This window comes from Cryptomeria japonica, chromosome 9 (genome assembly GCF_030272615.1).
Source record: "Cryptomeria japonica chromosome 9, Sugi_1.0, whole genome shotgun sequence".
NCBI lineage: Eukaryota > Viridiplantae > Streptophyta > Pinopsida > Cupressales > Cupressaceae > Cryptomeria > Cryptomeria japonica.
This window is the reverse complement of record NC_081413.1, coordinates 553,294,327-553,317,876: the sequence shown is the minus strand read 5'-3', so window position 1 is coordinate 553,317,876 and position 23,550 is coordinate 553,294,327. Positions and strand designations below refer to the sequence as shown.

General features: G+C 33.3%; 1 protein-coding gene across 13 annotated transcripts; it reads right to left on the bottom strand.

The window, feature by feature from the left end:
* Positions 1 to 2,370: 2,370 nt before the first annotated feature.
* LOC131070418 (nucleolin 1) lies at positions 2,371 to 19,656 on the bottom strand. 13 transcript variants are annotated; one of them, XM_059210979.1, is made up of 28 exons: positions 19,329 to 19,656; positions 18,595 to 18,648; positions 18,474 to 18,519; positions 18,226 to 18,356; positions 17,353 to 17,472; positions 17,174 to 17,209; positions 16,901 to 16,996; positions 16,456 to 16,515; positions 16,203 to 16,301; positions 15,316 to 15,408; positions 14,334 to 14,447; positions 13,894 to 14,007; positions 13,625 to 13,663; positions 13,409 to 13,498; positions 12,052 to 12,120; positions 11,860 to 11,952; positions 10,026 to 10,130; positions 9,814 to 9,921; positions 8,811 to 8,921; positions 6,048 to 6,134; positions 5,848 to 5,942; positions 5,608 to 5,725; positions 5,288 to 5,397; positions 5,115 to 5,187; positions 4,928 to 5,019; positions 4,643 to 4,839; positions 2,841 to 2,927; positions 2,371 to 2,755 (listed from the first exon to the last, which is right to left on the bottom strand). In XM_059210979.1, exons 2-28 carry the CDS (start codon positions 18,625 to 18,627, stop codon positions 2,727 to 2,729), a joined length of 2,445 nt encoding a protein of 814 aa, XP_059066962.1. In that variant the 5' UTR covers positions 18,628 to 18,648; positions 19,329 to 19,656; the 3' UTR covers positions 2,371 to 2,726. The 13 variants fall into 13 exon arrangements, with proteins under 13 accessions (XP_059066962.1, XP_059066963.1, XP_057861914.2 ...); XM_059210980.1 differs by having other exon boundaries at positions 16,456 to 16,512; XM_058005931.2 differs by having other exon boundaries at positions 8,811 to 8,906; positions 19,329 to 19,564.
* Positions 19,657 to 23,550: the final 3,894 nt, after the last annotated feature.

Here is a 23,550-nt window from a genome sequence, read left to right as displayed (position 1 = left end):
TTTGCACACAAAAACACAGCATTGGTGGAACCCAATATTATCTACCATATCCCGTCCACAAACTAGCACAGTGAAGAGGACGATCTCCCTTGGAGGGTTGGGCAGCAGATCTGACCACACAAGGGCAGCAGATCTGACACCACAAGCAAAGCTACGCTTGCAGCAAAGGGAGGCTTGGACTTGGGAATTTTGACTTTTCCAAATCGAAACAAGTATATATGTTCCTAAAAATCCTAATACTTTCGACCTTCATACAACAAAAGAAACTGAAGCGAGTGTAAATTCATGACAACCATGAAACTTTAACAAATCAAAGAAGATATAATACTACCCAATCTGTAGCAAATAAAACCTTACAAGTTGAAGACTAACCAGAGTAGAAAAACATTCAATTCAAAGAGGAAAATTTAAGAATTGATAATATATTCTGAAAAAATAAAGGAAGCTACATTGTTGAGAAAGGATTTTTGCTATTTTAGTGCAGGCATTATTTAAGAATTATTAATAAACTGGAAAAAATAAGGTAGGCCAAAAATAAGCAGCAACTATTTATTGCCAGAGATATCACATGGGTCCACAAATTTATATCCTCTTTTTAACATTTTTATTTTTTATTTTTTTCCAAAATTTTAAATGCACAAATTATTACTAGCATCATTAATACCAATTTTAAAACGACTTAAAATAAACAGAAAAATAAGTATTCCTGGGGCCACCAGCTCCGCAAGTTAAATAGCGACAAACACCCACATGAAAACATGCCTTTAGATAGAGAATCGGTAATGATAGAACCTGTTTCCATTTAGGAAGGATAGGGGTTCACTATGATAAAATCTATCATACTCATCTGTTCGGCCAGGCATTCACCATTATGCCATTAAAAGGCCTTTCATATAGTGGTTAAAACATCGTCTTTACATGTCGAAGACGGGTTTCATTCCCAGTGTATAAGATACTCGTCTGTTCGGCCGAGCATTCACCATTGTGCCATTCAAAGGCCTTTCATCTAGTGGTTAAAAACATCATCTTTACATGTCGAAGACGGGTTAGATTCCCGCTCAAAGAGGAGGAACAGGTACGGGTTAGGGTAAGGCACAGCCTACTGCTTTTATTAGCTTTCTTGCTCCTGTAGTAAATATAAAATGACGTCAAAAAAGTCACATTCAAAATATCAACAGCATAGTTAAATAGGTCACTGGCGCTAGTAATAAGTCCAATTGAAGTTTCAAAGTACTCTTAAGACATAATTAGTAAAATAAAAGAACGCACGAAGCCCAATTGAGGCTTTAAAATCCTTGAAGAAATTAGAGTATATCAAATTGAAAACAAGAAAAGCCAATTAAGGTTTAAAATTTTTGAAGAAACTTAACGAGCAACCAATTGAAACTGCTCGCACTATTATTTTAGGGTATAGATATTTTACGCTGTAGGATAACTCTCTCATCTGAAAAAATCTTAATGGCACCTGTCAACAAACTACATCTAACAGCGACAAATGAGCACAAAACTTTACAGAAAAATTAAGCACTGGAACTTCAAACTGGATAAATTTCAGCATATTATTACTTGGTACAAGAATTACTTGTCAACCTTAAGTAATAAAGGCAGATAACATAATAGGATATTGCTCATATTTACAATGCAGTTGAATTGCATGTCACACAAATAATAACCAACCAGAACTCTTTAACTGATGTCAAAATCCTTCAAACAGATTAAATTAGCAATGAACATTAATAAATGGCACTATAAGCTGTCCTAAACTGAATCTACAAGGACTAAAGATAACATTTTTAAAAACCTCAAGTTCCTTTTTTGGCCATTATTAACAATATTACACGATAAGATTGGGTGGAAAGTAGTGATCGCATATAATTTGGAAATTATTGTTCAGTTTAATGCAGTTGCATATGCTAAACCATAAATAAAAACTTAATTGCATATCAAAATCCTCCAAAGCGTTTACAAGATCATAAATAATTTCCTTGAAAACTCCAAATGAAAGATACCCCAATTAGTAGAACGTTCTGGTAATTTCTACCCGCAATGACGTGGATAAGGTTAGGAAACTTTTAGATGTAGTTCACTATTTTAAGCAAATTGTAAAATTGGCCTTTGTGATTGTAAAAGCCTCTATACAATGAAGCAATAATGTAGTTTTGTCATCAGGGGTTTCACTGATCAAAGCGATCTCAATGAGAAGAGGATATATAAGCTAAAGCATCCAAGCAGTATGAATTTGTAATCAATTGATCGATCAAGAATTGTGCAGTAACACTCAAGGAGAATGTGTTCAATGTTTGTGTGTGATTAATTATGTTTCTGAATTTGTGTTCATCATCATCAATCCACCACCATCAAGAATCAATATATGCCACAAAAAAATGACTACATAAGATTTGGAAATTATTCATCTTACTTACAAGGCAGTTACATAAATAATGCCGTGTAAACTCATAAATGTATGAACCACAAGTAATCTTGTATGAAGTGAAGTGCAAAGAGCACAATAGATCTTACTAAAACTATAAATCCTCCGAACTGCAAAATAAACCTCAAGATATTTTTCCTACATACGTTTTTTTCCTTTTCCACGAGAAAAGAGCTAAATACTTTTCACTATCAAAAAAAGCTTCTCCAGCTTGAAATTCATAATAATATACAAATTCAGCTGATAAATGAAGAGATGCTAGCAAATCAGTATTTCACTGAAATTAATAATAATATCAATCGTCTCCAAACTTGGTCTTTTTGCCTGCAAAACAGCAATTGCCCGAGTCAATAGCCAATCACCGCAATCGAAGTTTATAATGTTCTCCAATAAAATTAATAAACAATACCTGTTCCCGAAGAAGCAATATCAAATCTTGGAGTTCCACGGCCTCCACTTCGGCCTCCACGACCCCGGCCACCACCACGGTCTCGTCCTATAAAATAATCAGAGACGGGTTTAATTCTTTTAAAAAAAGAAAAAAAAAACTGGTATATAATCTAAAGTTAGAACCAAGATGCTATACCAAAGAATTGAAGACTTTTTGAATTTGTTTCCAATTATGCATTAGGGGTAAAGATTGGGAGCCTCTCTTACATCCTAATCATGGATATAGAAGCAGAATACATATTATTGAACCTCTAGACCAAATAGCTCTAAACTAAAGAGATTTGTCTAGAGTGCAATTCATACAAAATCCAAAGTCCCATTCATGCAGAACCAACATCATTCCACAAGTTGTCTAACAGGAATAAACTAACAGTTCTAGTGATAGTCCCGAAATGGTAAGAAAGAAGAAGAGGTTTAAGTGCATCTTCTTACTAAACATAAAGTATATCACGGTTCCAGACTAACTCATGAGCCTACATCTATCTCAAACATTCTACAAAGACAACTGAGATCAATCTGAAGTCTAATTCAAGCAATATTCAAGTCACAATGATCAAAACAATGCACAAGACTACGATACGTCCCCACTAGCTCCTTATATTTTTTTCATTTTCAATTCCAATAATGAATGGAAACCTAAAATAAATATCAAATAAAGGCCTGTCAACCATTAAAAAAGGATATTTAACATGCAATTACTGCCGATTGAGGGACCCTGAAGTATGTACTAGAGTATGCCCCAGCCAGCTTTTATCTATGCAGAGGTGGTTGTGAGAATTGATGCTTGAAGTCTAATAAACAGTTATTCACATCCAAGCCTCCAAAGCTCTGTCCCTCTAAATCAGAGGAAAAGTTTCAACAGAAGACCCAGCATTAACTGTTTGCTTTACAAGAGAAAACCATCGGACGGAAAACACCAAGTAAAACAGTGTTTGGTGGGGCAGAAAATTCAATGAAACATCTCCCAACCAAAAACTCTATCCGTGGGGCCAGTGTATTCAACAAAACATCAACCAACAATATTGCTCTGCTAGTTTTGAAAAGTTTTTACTTTGTCTTGTAGGTATCATGTTTCAATGCTCGGATGCTGAATCCCATGCTTTTTCTACCTGTAATTCCCAATCTAGAATTATCTAGGTATTTGTAGATAAGCCCTTGCAATCTATAGTCATATTGTCACTAAAAATTCAGTTGAAGGCCATAAAACCATTGCTCTTAGTAATGAACCCATAATTGTCTATAGTATGAATTTTATAGTGCAAACAAGAAAGTAGACAAAAAAATTAACTTATTGTAGATAAGCTAGTTGTCTATAGTATGAATTTTATAGTACAAACGAGAAAGTAGACAAAAAATTAACTTACAGTGCAAACTTATTGTAGTAACAACAAGAAAGTTTTTCTCTGTCTTGTAGGTATATCATGTTTCAATGCTCGGATGCTGAATCCCAAGGTTTTTCTACTTGTAATTCCCAATCTAGAATTATCTAGGTATTTTTAGATAAGCCCTTACAATCTATAGTCATATTATCACTAAATTCAGTTAAAGGCCATAAACCCATAGTTGTCTATAGCATGAATTTTATAGTGCAAACAAGAAATTAGACAAAAAATTAACTTATTGTGGCAACCTCCTTCCCGATCTTCCCATTACAGAAAATATTTGCTCAATAGAAAAAATTAAGTCTAAACTTCATAAAAAAATATTATGCATTCAATGAATTTAAACAATTACAAATTGCGTCGGATTAGAAGTTCTCACCTCCAGAAAATCTACCCCCACCTCTTCCTCCAGAAAATCTACCCCCACCTCTTCCTCCAGAGGATCTACCTCCACTTCTTCCACCTCCATCACCACCTCCACTTCTTTCCATTGCTTCATCAACATATAAATCATTACCACTTAACTCTAGGGCCTTGGAGAGTGCATCTCGATCCTTAAACTGAATATATGCAAAACTAGATCACAGTTCAAGATTAGTGAGTCAGAATCATCATCGGATTAATAAAATTGATAATAGAACTATTGACAATTACCAACACTCACCCCTTGCTCTCTCCCGAATCCCTGTCCATCGGAATTCGAATATTCATAATCTCTCCACAATTTTTGAAATTCTCCGACAAGTTATTACGAATCTGAATGAAGAACAGATGGGCAACAAAATTAGTAACCATTACTACAGATATCTTTGACAACATATAAAGTCATTTTTTTTTATCAAGCAACATACAGAATCTTCCTCTTGAGTCCTGTCGAATCCCTTCACAAAAGCAGTTGGACCAGATGATTGCCTCTGCCGATTACTGCTATCATGTGTCATGTAAATAGCACCAATTGATGTCAACAAACATTATCAAAAAAAACTAACCAAAATATTCAAATTTATGCAACAGATTGAATGACCTGTAATTCCCATCCTGATTCCCAAAAGCTGCACCACGCTCTCCACGAGGTCTAGAAGGATCAAGTCTAATAGGTCGCCCACAAAACTCCTCTCCATTTTTTTCCATTGCCTGCAAAAAAGGATACTTCAATCATGGCTGTAGAAATTATACCGTGTTCCAGAAATATGGAACAAGTAAAAAATGATGAACAGAAAATAATGCTTGCCTGTTTTAAAAGGCAACTGTTTAACTCAAAATCCTGCAACTTCTAAAATCAAGTCGATAAAAGACGGGAATATATCCTAAGAAAAACATATATACAGAGAACAAATACCAAACCTTCGTAGCTGCAGCTTCAGTTGCAAACTCAATATGTCCAAAACCCTTCAAGGAGCCATCGTCATTCTTAGCTAGGCGAACATCTACCAAATCCCCAGTACCTTCAAAAAATTGGTACCTGTAAAATAATGAATTAAAGAAGTAAAACTTCACCAGCTTAAAATATACCTTATCAAGGATATCCAATAGGCACCCTTATTTAAATATAAATTGCTTTTAGTCAAGAAATAAGCTACATACACGCTATCCTCATCTACAGAAAACGGGATATTTCCCATAAACAGTGTTGTAACACCAGGAGTTGTCGGGGTTTTTGACATGTTTTGTGCGAATGACTGAAAAGCGACAATCCCAAATGAATAAGCAAACACAATCAAAGTTAGTGAAAAAAAAAGCAAGACAAGGACCACCAAAAAATAATTTGCTTAACTCTTCTATACCTTATCTTTCTGAGATGAAGATTTCTTAGAAGCTGGAGTTTCTTCCAAATCTTCCATTTCCTCATCACTGTCTTTTTGTTTGGTATCCTTCACATTAGAAGCAAATGCAACCTTGAGATTGGTATGGAAATAGATATTCCAGCATGAGAAATAACAAATAAGTATTTGAATTCTTATAATACATTTAAAAACGTCAACATTGAAATGTATCTACTAGGAAAAAATAGACATAAGCCCATACAATGTCAATCTGAGGTAATTCAAGAATGACTCACTGAAGACATTGTTTAAAAAAAATAAAAGCATAGAAGTGAAAAGTTTTTTAAAGGAAATTATACAGAGGACAAGGATCCATCCTCAACACATTTACATTGCAGCTATTTTAATCATACATAAAAATTGATTTTTTGAATTTTTATAATAATCAAAAAATCAACATTTCAATGAATCTACTACGAATATAAACATCAAAATAATGCATCCTCAAAACATTTACACCCTCCCATGTTCTGATAGTCTTAACATTCACTTAACCTCTATCCACATCAAGGATCTTGGCTTGCAGTTGAATAATCCTTCCGCAATGATAAGATGGAATCAACAGTTTGCTTTCATTAATGGCTGTCTTTTAAAATTTAGCCCCCACTTAAAAGCAGTAATGCTATCCAGTCAGCATTCTTCCTTTTCCCATACCATAATGGATGCCAAGGAGTTGATGCTTAAATTCTTTTAATCTTTTTTTTTCGGATTTAATACTGATCAAATTAAGCCACTGAGTAAGTCTAGGCATCAACGAAGGGGTTATACTGATTATTTTAAAGCCACGAAGGAAATCTTCGCATCACCAAAGGGGTTAAGTGATACTTGCACATCGCCGGTGAAATACCCAGGAAAGCATATCGCATACATGTCATCTCCAGACAGCCCCTGACAAGAGACATACACAAAGATGTCCCTGCCCACAGTTGCATCCTGTGGACAACCCCTGTTTGGACCTAGATGCATGACAGCGAGGGGATTTCTGTACACCAGTATGTTAACATTTGCTTCAATATCAGTCTAAGAGCTTTTCTTGCTAAAGCTTTCTTCCTCAATTATATCTTCCTTCATGTGGTCAAGTTCATTGCTTTCTTTAAACCATAGAACTGACAGTAAAGCACTGAAAACATGGTTGAAAACATGACTTATTCAGCAGAAACTATTACTAGTAATTACCCAAAGAACAATAAACCAATGTTAACCTAAGCAAATCTGGCTTCCACTTCTGCAATGACTATGAAAATTTAAATTAAGTTTTAACAAAGGCACTTGCAAACTTCACAAACACAAGACTAGCTCAGAAAACAGTGTAGATAATAGCTCAAGAAAAATCAAAGAGGTGAAAATAAACTAAGAACTTTATAGCCAACGATTAATCATAACTTCTAGGAACTTCATAGGCAAAAAGGTATGTCCTCAAACCAGTATCAGATACTCTGTGTGCTACTGTAAACTTGGATAAAATCGTAAAGACAAAATTACAAATAATGAACTATGGTTTCACTTGAGAAGATACGTGATATGAACAAAGGCATATCTGGAACAAGACAAGGTCGTGCACAAGAAGACTGGCAAGATAAAGGGTTGGGGATGCAAATTTAGACATTCACCCAAGGAAATTTAAAGACAAACTGATGGCAATAATTATGACCTAAAAATATTACTACAGATATTCAGAGAACACAGAGCAGCCATTTTCTCTCAGATCATGTAATCTTATGAGTTTCTCATTGTGCTACTTCAGAACTCTCTAAATAAAAGCAATTTGCTACAAGCACATATGAAGCTAACATGGAAGTTTCCAATTATCCATCTCCTCAACACAAATTTCCAATATAGTTACAAACTTTTACTGTATGATGACAGAAAAAAGAAATTAAAGGAGTTATAATTATCACTCCAAACTCCCTATATTTGAGAGCATTGCAATTGTCAACCATATCATTGGCTACTAATAAAACTTGACCACGCCAAACAAGTTGCTGTTCAACATCAAGTATTCACTGCATCAACTAGAATTTTAAGTACGTTCATCAGCTTTGCACGCCATTCATAAAAATAAAGAAACAACACAGGAAGACTTGACAGAGCAAGGCTTGGACATCGAAATAAGAAAATCAAGCACAAAGATTACAGAAGGGGACTGTTAACTTATAAGAAATTAAGGGGGATGTTGAAATTGTGTAAAAACTGGAACAATCCACAGAAGAAAATCACAGACCACACAGCTTGAGAATAGGAAGAAAAAGTGATGCTAGATAATAGCTCAAGAAATCTCAAAGAAAAGAGCATACACTAAGAAAATTCATACAAAAAAAAAGTCAGATCATAAATGCGTACAGCAAAAAAAAATGCCATGATAAGCATAAGATCATAGAAACTAGCTAAGGAAGCCAGTTAAAGACAAATCAGTAAGGACCCGCATACAATAAAGGACAGATCTTTCTTTAATAGGCATGCAACAGTCAAAAATATACCACATCAAAATGCAACCAGGCCAAAATTCTATCAGTTAAATCCAAAGGACCAAAATGTTAAATTCTTCCAGAAATGCAAAACACTAAACATATTGAAGCACTCAAACAGCTCATTTTAATTTTTGATAAAATTCATCATAGAAAAATATAGACATATAATAGGTTCTAACCTTGTTCATATTTGGAAGAATCACTTCAAAGATTAATATAGTGATGTTTTAGATGGTTAGATAGTGTTGTGTTTTACCTTAATGCCTTTCTTGGCCTTGGGTTCCTCGTCACTCTCTTCCGAGCTCTCATCCTCATCAGAGCTGCTCTCTTCCTTAGCTTTCTTAGCAGGTTGCTGCATTTTAGTGACCTAAAAATATGAGTTGCACATAGTAATTAAAAAGCTTGCAAAAGTTCAAATACACCAGAAAATATACACATATAAGACAGCTTAAATTTTAATATCTAGTTTCTATGAGTTTATAGGTAATGACTAGATCCAATGATCAGAGATGGCCATAGATTGCCTCTCAAGTGAGAAAATACTTCATAATTGTGTGAGTTTTTTTAGTGGCTGCAAGAACACTTGTTTTATTGAACTTTTAAACTCAAATTTGCCGAAATATTTGATTTCTACTAAAAATTAAATTTTGCTAAATTTTAAAAGTAAAGTAGGAAATGAAATTTATTTACCAATAATCATATTGGCAACCTTTTTTTATCGTATCTCTAATTTTTAATCATCCGAATCACTAATTTTTTATCACCAACATTGATTTTATTTATGATCTAATGGTTGGGATTGTAATTTATTGGTTAAGATGTACCCACGGAGATCCAACCTATTTGGGTCACTCAAGAATTATAATATAATGGCCAGGGTTAAATTCTATAGGCAAAATGGTACCTACAGAGCTCCAATGACCATGGAGCCTCAAATAGAACCCAAACCATTAGACTATAAATAAAAGCAATGGTGGTGAAAAAGTATTTAGAGCTGATTTAAATATTCAATGTTTGATTTACAATATTTAACAAATAATGAATTATAGAAACAATGAAGAGCAAAAAATCAAACCTTTCATAAAAATTAAAAAAAGAATCATGTTCAAAAATCCTCAGAAGACAAACTTCATGTTTTAAAATACAAGGAAGCTTAATGTTAAATGGTGGATAATTCAGTGAAAGAAATAGCTCTCACCCATGGTAACTAAAGCAATGGACATCCAAAAATATAAGTGAATGAAAAACATGATTAGTACCTTCTGCACTGGTTTTTTAGGTGCAGGCTCTTCATCACTCTCCTCAGAAGAAGACCCCTCCTCGCTGCTACTGCTCTCTTGTTTAGCAATTGGTTTGGTAACAGTTTTCTAAAAGGCATTTACATGTAAATATAATCCCAAAATAGAAAATAGGATTACATATTGTCATCAGATAATCAGTAACAAGTAAATAAAATGAAAACATGACACACCTTTGGTATCAGCTTTTGAGGTACAGGTTCTTCCTCACTCTCGTCGGAAGAGTCATCTTCACTACTGCTACCTTCTTGTTTAACAGCAGGTTTTGGGGCAGGTTTCTAAAATAGCATCAAATTAAAGATAGGATTAAATATTGCATCAGTTTATCAAAATTTGGCCTCAATACTCAAGAACAGAACACGATTAAAAGGATAAAACACTATATTTAACATCATTGATGTATAAAACTATTTAAGAACCACAGAAGAATAAATCCTCTGTAACTTTTCAGAGTCCTAACCCTTGATCAGGTCCTGCCTATATTTGCACAGAATCCTGACCCTATTAAATTAATATCCTGCTAGAGCTATGAAAGAACTAAATTTGAAGGACAGATTTCTAGAATAATCAACATTTGCATAAACATCAAATTAAAAAGAGGATTAAATATGACAGTGTCAAAAATTATCCTCCACACTAAAGCACCAATTGCAGAACACACAATTAAATGATAAACACTGCATTTAACATCACTTATGTATAAAACTATGTAGGGACTATAGAAGAAATAAATAATGTCATTCTTCAAAAACTCTTGCCAAGCCCAAACTAGTTCTGGATCCTGACAGTGGACCAGGTCCTGCGTAGATTGGCACAGGATTCTGCCCAATAATTAACGTTTGCATAAATATCAAATTAAAAATGGGATAACCAATAAAATATGGCAATCAGTTTGTCTAAAATCGTCCTCGACACACTAGCACCAAATACAGAGCACACAATTAAATGATTAGCACTGTATTTAACATAACTGATGTATAAAACTATGAAGGAACTATAGAAGAACTAAATCCTGTCAAACTTCAGCAACTCTAGCTGAGCCCAAACTAGTTCAGACTATATCCTGACCCCTTTCAATTGATGTACTGCTAGAGGAATCAAAGAACAAATTTGAGGTCACTTTAGCCTTCTTGTGTTTGCAGCTCCCATGTTTATGTTAACCTATGATAGCATAGGTATCTGCAGATTTATTTAGTCGTTTTGCTTCCAGCATGCATTTACTCTTAACCTTACAAAAGGGCCAACATGATTAATCTGCAATAATGCTGAACTTTTGTTTACAGGAACATTGTCAATGTTTTGAGAATGGCATCTAACAATCCACTGTCAAAATCTGTGGTTTTCCTTGATAATGTTATTTTGATCCAACCCTAAGGTATTAGACATTTCCACAGATAGGGAGTAATACACAATGCCCCACAAAATCAAATGCAGATGCACCCATATGAACCATTCAGATTTTACAAATTAATGTTTGACAATGGGCATTGAATTATCAATTAACAGCTTAATATATTTCAATTTGCACATTTTGTGGAAATCATGCACATATATTACACACATAGAGACAGTTTCAGTCCATGTTATTGAAATCAAGAATGTTTCTAAATGCAGCCGTGAGGTTTTCTACATCAACATTAAGGATCATATTCCAATACACCATCAGGATGAAGTGAAAAGAATGGTTGATTGCGATCCAGTGCTCACTAAAGTTTGAATTGGAAAATAAGATATCACAAAAAGGACAAAGAAGGCAAATAAGATAAGTTTCAGGTTTGATTTCATATTTTTTGTAAATATTTATACACCCAAGGTAGAGGATCCACTCATTGATTGTTAATTTTAATATAATTATGTGCTCATCAAATTAATATGGAAAGCAATTTCCTTTTTCGCTCTTCTGCAGATATTTCATATGCCCTTGTATATAGGTTAGTTTTTAGCAAAATTTTGACACACTTTGAAAGGGAACTTAGCATCAAGCCAAGAACAGGGATAGATATTCACCTTTTGAACAACATTCACCTCCTCAGACTCCTCACTGTCAGATTCTTCGGAACTGCTCTCTTCCTTTTTTAAAGGAGCTTTGACTGGCACATTCTGCAATAGAAATTAAAAAAAGACAAGAAAAGCTATGAATCAATTAGTTCAGCAAATAATACGATAAACAGCAACTTAAATAATGCTCGTTTTATATACCTTTTGAGATTCTGAGATTGCTATTTTTTTGTTTGGTTTAGTAACTTGAGGTGCTGGAACTTTGCGTTTCTGAAATGACATCAAATTTATATTAAATTCCAATAAGTAATCAAACATTATTGACATCAGATTCAAAAACTGATATATTGCATATAGTACAAATAGTGCTTACACACTTCGCAATTAAAAATCACTCCCAAAAGAACAGAAGAATCTATGCATCAGAAATAAGGAAAACAAAAAAATACAAGCAGAAACATTTTCAAGAGAGAATTCAATGTCAGGTTTTCTATGGGCTTGCAGGTACAGGGCAATTAAAAATCACTCCCAAAAGAACAGAAAAATCTATGCATCATCAGAAATAAGGAAAATGAAAAAATACGAGCAGAAACATTTTCAAGAGAGAATTCAATATCAAGTTTTCTATGGGCTTGCAGGTACAGGGATGGGGAACCGGTGCAGGAAATCCCCATCCCATCCCCTTTTTCTCAGAAAATGGAAAATTTTCTTAGCGACATGACACCCACTGAATCTGGGAGTCATTCCCCTGCATGTGTGGGGATGCAGGGTGGCTACAAGACATCATCAAACCCTTGCGACATTCCCTGTAGACCATTATCATTGTCTTATCATCAATTCAGACACTAATTAGTGGGTTAAACACTACAAAAAGTTGTCTATTTTGCATCATTAGAACTGCACATCAAAGATATTGTTTACAAGGGCATTCAACTCTGCCTTTAATAGCACTGTCACCACCTGCAGATTTGTTAACTAAAAGCAGTTTCATTCATCTGTTATTGCCTATTTCCAGAAAAGGAGGAAATAAAGAATCAATCCAAAACTGGGCAACTGCAAGAAAATAAAATAGCAGCAACAGATACAGCAGAGAGTAGTTGGACCTTTTATTTGGGACTTTAAAAACAAACAAACCATATGCTCCAACAGGATGCATAGCCAATTAAATATTTCTTTTAGTTGTTCAGCTTAATTCCCTTCGATTAGAGATCAAGATTGAAATTTAGATAATTAATTTAATTACCAGAAGACTGAGAAATCAAAGCTTGTTTTGTAAACTCATTTTTTAATGTGCGCAGGGAATATCCCCTAACCCCTTTTAAACTAATACTTTTGTGATACTGATTATATAGCACAAAAATACATTACCTCCTGAGCTTTTCTAAACAACAAAGTACTGGCAGTTTCGTTATTTATAATTTTATATATAATATATATATATATATATATCCCCATTCCCAAATTTTTGGATAGTTTTTCCCATAAACCACAGCCCCTGTACTGAAACGGGAAGAAACGCTCGAAGGAGTCGTCTTCAAAAAGCCGGTTCAACTGCTACCTTTTGATCAATATCTTCCTCAGATTCTTCACTATCAGACTCTTCGGAACTGCTCTCTTCATTCTTTGGAGGGGCTTTCACTAGTGTACTCTGTGCATCAAGATTGAAACTTGGCCATGAGAAACAAAGAATCAATGAAATGTAATAAAAATATCACTATCAAATATCATGTAATATCGTGTGGCAAAGAACATTCTTTTGTACTTCTGGTCTTACCATTTTTTTGTTTGTTTGACTAACATTTGTTATAGGAACCTGTACAAGAATACAAATTAAAAAACATGCACAAAAGAAAAATAAATAACCATTACTACAATAGCATAACAGGACCATTATGCCTAATTGGTGCAGACACAATGAACTATGATCTACCATCACACAAACAGAACAAGTAACAACACACCCTAACTAACATTTACCATAATCTACAACTCAAACTCTCTTTCTAGTGCTGGATTACTATTTACATGTACTATATAATATACCTTAGCTTTCAAATTTTGGAGGGCAGATTCTTCATCACTATCCTCAGAAGTTTCTTCTTCACTGGAGCTTTCTTGTTTGGATACAGATTTAACAATAGGTTTGGAAACAAGTTTCTGACATTCGAAAACAAATTAAAACACTTCCACAAAACCCAACAAGTACTTTTATTTATTACTATAATAGTATAACAATAAGAACCTGTACAAGAATACAAATTTTAAAAAAATGGACAAAAGAAAAATGAATAAATAACCATTCACTGCAATAGTATAACAAGATTATTGATCTAATTGGTGCAAACACAATGAAATAAAATCTATCATCACATAAACAGAACTCAAGTCACTACACACCCTAACTCACTAACATTTACCATTCTCCACACCTCAAAGTCTCTTTCTACTGCTTGAATACTACTTACATGTAATATGTAATATACCTTAGCTTTCAATTTTTGGGGGGCAGGTTCTTCATCACTATCCTCAGGAGTTTCTTCTTCACTGGAGCTTTCTTGTTTGGATACAGATTTAGCAATGGGTTGGGAAACAAGTTTCTGACATTTGAAAAAGCATTAAAACACTTCCACAAAACCCCAACAAGTATTCCTAACTATAGTTCAGACATATTGCGAATACGTTGTACATAGAAACTAATATTGTTTTCACAAAAGAAGCATCTTGTGGACGTATTCGTCCCATCCAAGAAACAAAAATTGTTTTCACAAATTCTTGTCCTGTCTTGTAGAAAATATAATTCTTACGACCAAGACATCAAAGAACTTACAACAGGGCCAATAACGAAAGCAAAACTTTTACCATATCTAAAAATGCATTTTTAAACTTATTACAAATAAAAATAGCAAACACAGCAATCACTTTTTGGAATAAAAAGTACTTCTATACCAACATAAAGCCATTCCAAAAAAGGAACTAGCTTATAGCTGTAAACAATTAACAAAGTAACGTATTTATTTTAATAAAACATGCATTTGCAGGCAGGTAAAAGGAATTGTGTAAATAAAATAAGTTGTCAACATGTACTTTTTAACAATGAAGGCAGCAGAGCACACAGATAAATAGGTGTTTTAATATCTATGAGGAATTAAAAAGCAAAAGTATTATAAATGACACTCTTTAAAATCTCGAATAATTCTTCCATATTGGCAAATGCAATCGCCCCTTGTATAGCAAACATCTTAAATTATAGACCATCTGCATATACAAATGTATCTTCCCTTGTAAAGCAAACATCTCAAATACAGACCAAGTGTGCGAGTGATACTTCAAATGCATCAGTAAGCCTACTGAAAAGGCATTGCATCTTGCCTAAGATTTTTGATCATACAAAGATACAACTACTTGAATGCGGAAAAATACAATATTAATTAGCATTATCCTCACTCCAAAGAGATAACCCTCTACCTTTTGTACGGTATCCTCTTCAGACTCTTCACTGTCAGATTCTTCAGAACTTGTACCCTCCTTTGGGGGCGCTTTCACTGGCACGGAAGCATTCTGTAAATGCAAATTACTAGAGAATTATCATACAAGATATATAAACTAGCTCCTTGAATTTCATATAAGAAAAAATGATTAAAGAAAAAACTGTGGACAAAACATTGGCTTTTTGTTAAAAAAAAAAATTTAAGCCCATCCAAAGCAAGAACTTAACTACTTGCCCCAATCTTATAATTTCATATGAATACATGACAAACTAGTATGATTATTTAAGTGAAGAGCCTGGGCATTAAAAAGCTATATTCACTGGTCAAGAGGATACCAAATAGACTTAAACCCTAAGAGATCATTGAAGTGAAGAGACCAGACATTAAAAAGCTATATTCACCATTGAAGAGGATATTAAATAGCTTTGAAAGAGAATGGTGAGATCCCATCCTCAGAAACATGCAAATGGCAGAAGTGGGCATCAAAGAGGAATGTTTGACAATAGAGGAGGAAAGCAAATAAGTAGATGATTTTACAGTAGACATAGAGAAGAGATCAAGAAGCTTTATGAATAATGAGTTCGTTTAAATGTAAAATTACTCTTCCATCTTTACAAATGCAACTTTTGCTTGTAGTTATATCATATGGCAAATATATCAAATGTGTATCAGGTATCACATAAGCTAAATGTATAGATGAGGGCATATAATAGTTTATAATTTAAGATTATGTTCTTTGAAGAAAAGGCATATTAATTTTGTTATACATACACAAAAAAAAAATATTGAACTGGAACACAATGAAATATAATGCGGTCCAGAATTGTCCTCACTTCACAATTCAAACAGGACACCCCTCTATACCTTTTGCACAGTGTCCTCTTCAGATTCTTCACTGTCAGATTCTTCAGAACTGCTGCTATCTTTCTTTTTTGGAATGGCTTTAGCTGGCATTGAAGCATTCTGTGAAACAAAATGTTTAGCAACTTGCAATAAAAAATATTAACTGACAATCTGTAATAATATAACATTAACTAGAAACTAAAAATAAAAAAGTTAAAAAACATAAACTAGCATTTTGAATTTTTTGGCAGGCAAACAAAGTAGCCTGTTATACCTTCTTAGTGCCTGAGGGAAGGGCCTCCTTTTTGGGCTGAACAATCTTGGCTGCAGGCTTCTGTGCATAAAAGTAATGTTAAGTTTAACCTATCAATGTTTTAGCGATATCTGTACATGTTATAAACCATTTTCACTTTTAATTAATAAACTGATAAGAAGAAAATAAATAACGCAGTTGGCAGCAAATATTAGTATTTTTGATGGAAAAATTACCATAACAGAGGATATCAGGAAAAAATCTTTGACAATAGAGGCAAAGGGAAAATAAACAAGTGTTTTAACAACTGACAGAGAAGGAAAAATCAAGAAGCGTTATGAAAAATGAAAGAGCCACTTAAATCTGTACTGATTTGTATCATATTGATGAATCAAAAAATATACAACACGGTAAAATATAATGTTATCAGAGGTCACATCTTCACTTAGAATGAACCCCTTTATACCTTTTGCACAATATCTTCTTCAGATTCTTCGCTATCAGATTCTTCTGAACTGCTATCTTTCTTCTTTGAAATGGCTTTAATTGGCACTGAAGCATTCTGTTAAACAAATTCATTAGCAACTTGTAATAAAATAAATTTGAAATAAACAACGTAAGTAGCAATTTCCAATAATAAAATTAGCTAGCAATTTAAACAAATATCAAAGAGCAGCTTGTAATAAAAACATAAAAACCAGCCACTTAAAATTTCTGTAAACAAATTAACCTGCTATACCTTCTTATTTGACTGAATAATTTTAGCTGCAGGCTCCTGTACAGAAAAAATATGACATGTTTTAAGTTTCTTTTACAAGCAATATTTGAACATATCAAATATCCAAAAAAATAACAATTGACTAATATTCATTTGCTTTATATTGTATTGATGATTTGGCTTAAACATAAAGTAAGTACCTCATCAGAAGACTCGTCTTCACTTGATTCTTCTTTACCATTTTTTAAAGCTGCAACTGACCCGTTCTTCGCTGCTAGTGTTCCATTCTTTACCAAAGCACTTAGTTTTTTATGTGTTTCCTATAGTACATTTTCATTACATATTAACCACAAATTTCTAATCTCTTTTAAAGCGTAAGAGAATATTTAATAATCAAACTGTGAGTGTCATTATCGTATAAACATTATTTCTAGAGAAAAATAAAGGTCTATTACTGATCTATCATGGAGAAGTGCAATAAATGTGATCAATATTTTGAGAGCACCAACTCCTTGTGTTCAATATTTTAATTTGGGCACTTACTTAATAAACAATTTGTTCACTTTTAAATATGAAAATTACATAAAATATGTTATGTTTAATTCTTAACATACAATGTTTTATTTCACCCATCAAAAACCTCATAAGTTTTCGTAAGTACACACCAATCAAAGCTAGATTGATATTTAAGCATGACCTGTATAATAATGGCCTCAACATTTTATGTATCGATTATGCTTACCTAGATATAGCACAAATATTATTAAAATTTAAAATTAAACAAGATAATAACAGACACAGTCGTAATAAATGGGTAACAGATTCATGTATACTATGATAAAGATAAAGAGATTACTAAATTATTGTGGTGGCAATTCATTGATGAAAGATATGTCATAAAGCTAACTTCAAAACTTATCTATAACCCATACACAATATTGAAGACTAGAACGAACTTATATATTATATGCTCGTGACCATACACAATATTTAACTAAACAAGCAATACAATCACAAGAGGTTTTCACCAACAAATTATAACGATGACTACTATAAGAGTTTGCATATGCTACCTCTTTTTCAGACTCAGAATCACTGCTATCAGATGATGTCTCTGGTTTCTTCTTTGGAGGAACTTTATTTGAAGATTTCAGTTTCTTCAAAGCTGGTTGTGCTGCAAGTTCAGTATCTGGTTCTCTCTTGCCTGAGAATTACGTAGATAAAACAATTATTATAGCGATGGAACAACAGCTTTGCCTCTCACGATAGCACGCACAGAGTCCAGTAAAACTGTTTTGTATTAATATAAAAAATAACACACCTTTCTTATCTTTCTTTGTTGTCGCAATTGGAGCAGATACAGCAACCTGAATAACGGGATAAGAGTCAAACCACTATATAAACTAAGAAAACAAAATGACAATCTTGGTATGCAGACTCACCTGGGTGTTAGCTTTCTTGTTCGACTTCCCCATTTTAGAGTGCTATAAAGTAGCCTGTAACAATATAACTTGTCATCAAAGGTACAACTGATGTATATCATCATAGATACTGAATTGAAAATCAAAAAAATATTATTATTTTTTTATGAAAACTCTGCACTCCCAATCGTTTTTATAAAGTATTCTGAAAGTATTTTCTAAAAAATACTTTGCACATGCGACTCTTATGTTGAATAATAATCCATTTCCTCCCAATTCAAATCCAAATCACCTAAAAGGGTACAAAAAGTGTCTATATTATATCCCCATTTTCATTAGCGTATCATAAAGCTGGCATTTCGACATTACCCCAGCCACTACCTACTAAATGCACAACCCAAACATGGAACTGACCGCAATCTAAAAGTAATACCTAACGTTAAAATGTGCACTGTAGGATTTCATTTCAGATTCCTACAAGTGAATCCCGCAGGTAAAAACTGAATCAACGACTCTAAGAAGAGAGCATCACGAAAACAAAATCCGCAAATCAAAACACAATCCTAAGAGAACTACTTGAAACAAAGGTTTACAAAACAAATCTACTGAAAAATTAAATTAGATTAAAGGGGCGGAAGAAAGCCTGCAGGTAAAACCTCAAGGGCTACAACTCGCCAAACAGCACCAACCAGGAAAAACCTTGAACAAATCCAATAAAATGAATGAAACATGCAAATAGAAGAAGAACGACTTACCTTAACAGTGTGCCGCCGCAGACAAAGAAGAAGCTTAAACCCTGAAACTTAAGCTTCCACTAAAACGCCAGAGAAATAAAAGCAAATTGAAATGTAAAACCCTGGCAAGGGTTTTCGATATTAATCGTTGTATCAACCAAATAGAAAGTTTTATATCGAGTGTAACCTATAATTCATCACACTATCAAATACAGCTTCTGAGATTTTGGAGTCCGGTTTAGGGTTTGATATTTTATCATCTTAGCGTTTATTCGAGAGGGGCTACACGCGTGCAACGGCTACCCTAATGCATTTCCTTGTCGGTGTTATTCCTAATCTCTTGTAAGATATTTTTAGTATAGAATTAAGTTGAATATATCAAGCTAATATAAATTATATAAACTAATCAATTTTGATATTTAATCATATAGTAGAAAAAATTAGAAATTTTTTTTAAAAATGTTATTTTGATGAAATAGATAATTTGTTGATGCAAGGAAAATTAGAGTTGATTAGATAAATGTTTTTGTATTTAAAAAATTTGTTGTCTATTATTATAGATCATTTATGTTGTTATAGAAGTGATTTGTGTATCTATTGATCTAATTTATACTTGCAAATCTAAACTTTGGTACACAAATATGATATGTCAATGTGTAACATATACTTCCAAATAGAGATGTGAATAATGTCTAGACCTATAATAAAAATGGCAACATTGACGAACATGTTTGGTGAGTTTGTTGAGCAAGGATCTTCACCTTGTGACAAGCTCTTAAGATATTGACTCAATGATTTGATGGAAGGAGTAATAAACTAGCATATGTCTATTTAATATACTAAGAGATATCCTTCATGAGGCACCTAGTACACTTTAATGTGAGATATTGATTAAAAAATAGGCACCTCGGGAAGGATATCTTTCGACATATATTGTATATAATATTAAATAAATATATGCTAGTAGCATTTGCAGTGCAACATGTAAGACATTAAATGAATTAGGTTTAGGATTAGGGATACAATGAGGGTTAGGGTTAACAATAGATATATGGTTAAGGTAGGGTTAGAGTTACTTTTTGGGTTTCGGTTAAGGTTGGGGTTAGGCTGGGATTACGATTAGGGTTAGGGTTAGGGTTAGGGTTAGAAATAGAGTTAGAATTGGGGATAGTGTTAGGTTTAGTTTTAAGGTTAGGGTTAGATAAAAATAGTGCTAGGGTTAGGGTTGGGGTTAGGTTTGACTTAGAGTTTGAGTTAGGGATAAGATTAAGATAAGGTTAAGGTTGGAGATAGAAAATGGGTGAGGGCTAAGGTTAGGGTTTGAATTAGAGTTTGGCTTGGGTATAAGGCTACAGTTAGAGTTGAGATTAGGGTTAGGCTTAGAGTTAACAATGGAATGTGTTAGGATTAGGATTAGGGTTAGGGTTGGGGTTGGGGATAAGGTTGGGATTATGATTAGGGTTAGGATTAAGATTGGGATTAGGGTTAGAAATAGAGTTAGGTTTGGGGATAGTATAAGTATTAGGGTTAGGTTTAGGGTTAGGAATAAAATGAGGGTTACAAGAGGGTTGTGGTTAAGATTAAGGTTAGTGTTGGGGTTTAGGTTATGGTTACGATTAGGTTTAGGGTTAGGGTTGATATTAAATTAAGGTTGGGTTAGGGTTAAAGATTAAATTAGGTTAGGGTTAGCGTTGGAGATAAGATTAGGGTTAAGTTTAGGGTTGAGATTAGTGTTAGGATTAAGATCGGGGTAAGAGATAAAATTAAGGTTAATTTGGGGATATAAATAGGCCTAGGGTTAGGGTTAGAATTAGAGTTGTGGTTATGGATAAGATTAAGGTTAGGGTTAGGGTTTAGGTTTGGGGTTGAATTAAAGTAAGGTTGGGGATGAGGTTAGGGTTAGGGTCAACATTAGACTTAGGGTTAAAGAAAAAAATGGAGTACATGGATTAGGGTTAGCATTAGAGATAAATTTAGGGTTAGGGTTAGAAGTAGGGTTTGGGTTATGATTTTGTTGCTGGGGTTAGGGTTAGGGTTATAATTAGTTATAGAGTTAGGGTTAGAACTAGAGTTTGGGTTGGGGATAAGATTAGGGTTAAAGATATACTTAAATGTAGAAAATAGTTTAGGGTTAGGGTTGGGGGTTAGAGATAGAATATAGGTATGGGTTAGGGTTAGGGTTAGAGTTAGAGTTTGAATTAAACTTAAGGTTCTAGGAATAAAGTTAGGTTTATGGTTAGAGAGAGAATATAGGTTAGTTTTATGGTTAAGGTTAAGGTTAGGCTCAGTGTGAGTGTTAAGGTTAGGGTTAGAGATAGAAATAAAGAGATTTAGATTTAGATTTATGGTTAGGGTTAGAATTAAAGTTTGGGTTGAGGATGAGGTTAGAATTAGGGTTTGAATTAAAGCTAGGATTAGAGATAGAATTAGGGTTACCAATATAATTATGGTGAATGTTAGGGTTAACCTTAGTATTAGCATATGGGTTACGACTACAGTTAGAGTTAGATATATAAAATTAAGTTGTGGTTAGGGTTAAGGTTTGGATTACAACTAGGGTTAGCATTGGGTTTAGGACTAAGATTGGAATTATATTAGAGACAAAACTAGATTTAGGGTTATTAGAATCAAGGTTAGGGTTGGAGATAAGGTTAGGATTAAAGTTAAGATTAGGCTTAAGGTCATGGCTAGAGAGAATTAGGGTTAAAGTTTTTTTATGGTTAGAGATAAATTAGGTTTAAATGTTGTGCTATAATTAAAGATGTAATTAAATGAATTAGGGTTAGGTTTAGAGATAGATTTAGAGTTACAATTAAGGTTAGGTTTGGAGATAGATTTAGAGTATGGATCAGGGTTATAAATATTGTTAGTTTTTTCAAGGTTGTGATTAGATTTAGAACTAGAATTAAAATTAGCATTAGGTTTGGTTAGGGTTAGGGTTAGGTTTAGAGTTAGAGTTAGGGTTAGGTATAGAAACAGTGTTAGTATTAGGGTTACAATTAGAGTTAGAATCAAAATTATTTTTAGTTTTAAGGTTGGGGTTAGGGTTAGAGATGGAATTAGTGTTAGGGTTATGTTTAGAGATGAAATCAGGGTAATGGTTATGACTAGAGTTAGAGTTATGGTCATCGTATTATTATATGTTAAGATTAGAGTTTTAGTTAGAGTTGGGCTTAAGGTTAGGGTTAGTATTTACGTTTGAGTTAGAGGTGGGAACATAATTAGTGTTAGTGTTATATTTATTATTTGTGCTATAATTTTATATGGATTATTAAAGATATATATATATATATATATATATATATATATATATATATATATATATATATATATATATATATATATATATATATATATATATATATATATATATATATATATATATATATATATATATATATATATATATATATATAAAATAAAGAATTTATATTCTTTTTTTTGGTCAGTAATATTTAGAATTATATTGATGTATTCATAAAATATATTACATTGTATACTTATAAACCGCCTACCAATTTAGATCAGGCCAAATTTTCACCAAAACCACCCCTATAATAGAGTTCCCCAGCTATAACAATATACACTTATCTCTAAAGATACCTAAATATATGTCAAAATCCTAGCCTCTTTTAGCATATATATATATATATATATATATATATATATATATATATATATATATATATATATATATATATATATATATATATATATATATATATATACAATCGTGTATTAGGGGCATACCCTATCCAGAACCACCCTAACTCTCCAAGGATACATACATAACATATTTAAAAAATATATCATGATTACTTACATAACTATGCATTTCAAAAAATAAAATTTTGCCACACATTTGCGAAATTAAAAGAAATCTATTCAACACACCCTGAGCAATCTAATCTCACAGAGAGCCCGACCTTTCAACCATGCCCAACCTTTGCCTAAAAATCCACCTTCTCCTTTCTCACTTTTCCCAACTTTCCCTCTACTCCCAGTGCCTTTACCCTCATCTCCTCTTCCATCTCTTGCAAATAAAATTTTAAAGTGTCCCACCCTACGACCACTTGCACTCGACTTTCATCAGGATTCGCACCAATGGCCCAACACATGAAGGGCACAAGATCCCACAACTCTTCTTCCTTACCACCCATAATCCCTTACAAATGTCAAACCCGACACTCAAGATGGCCCATTCCAAACTTGAGCTCAATCTATAAGTTCAGTCTTCATGGAC

Excerpts from the sequence above, each read along its gene's own strand:
- LOC131070418 (XM_059210979.1), bottom strand. The coding sequence starts at position 18,627 with ATGGGGAAGTCGAACAAGAAAGCTAACACCCAG. Across the intron at positions 16,516-16,900 it reads AAGAAGATATTGTGCAAAAG|AAGCCTGCAGCCAAGATTGT; the intron begins GTATAAAGGGGT and ends TTTTATGCACAG. Across the intron at positions 2,756-2,840 it reads TATTGCTTCTTCGGGAACAG|GCAAAAAGACCAAGTTTGGA; the intron begins GTATTGTTTATT and ends GCTGTTTTGCAG.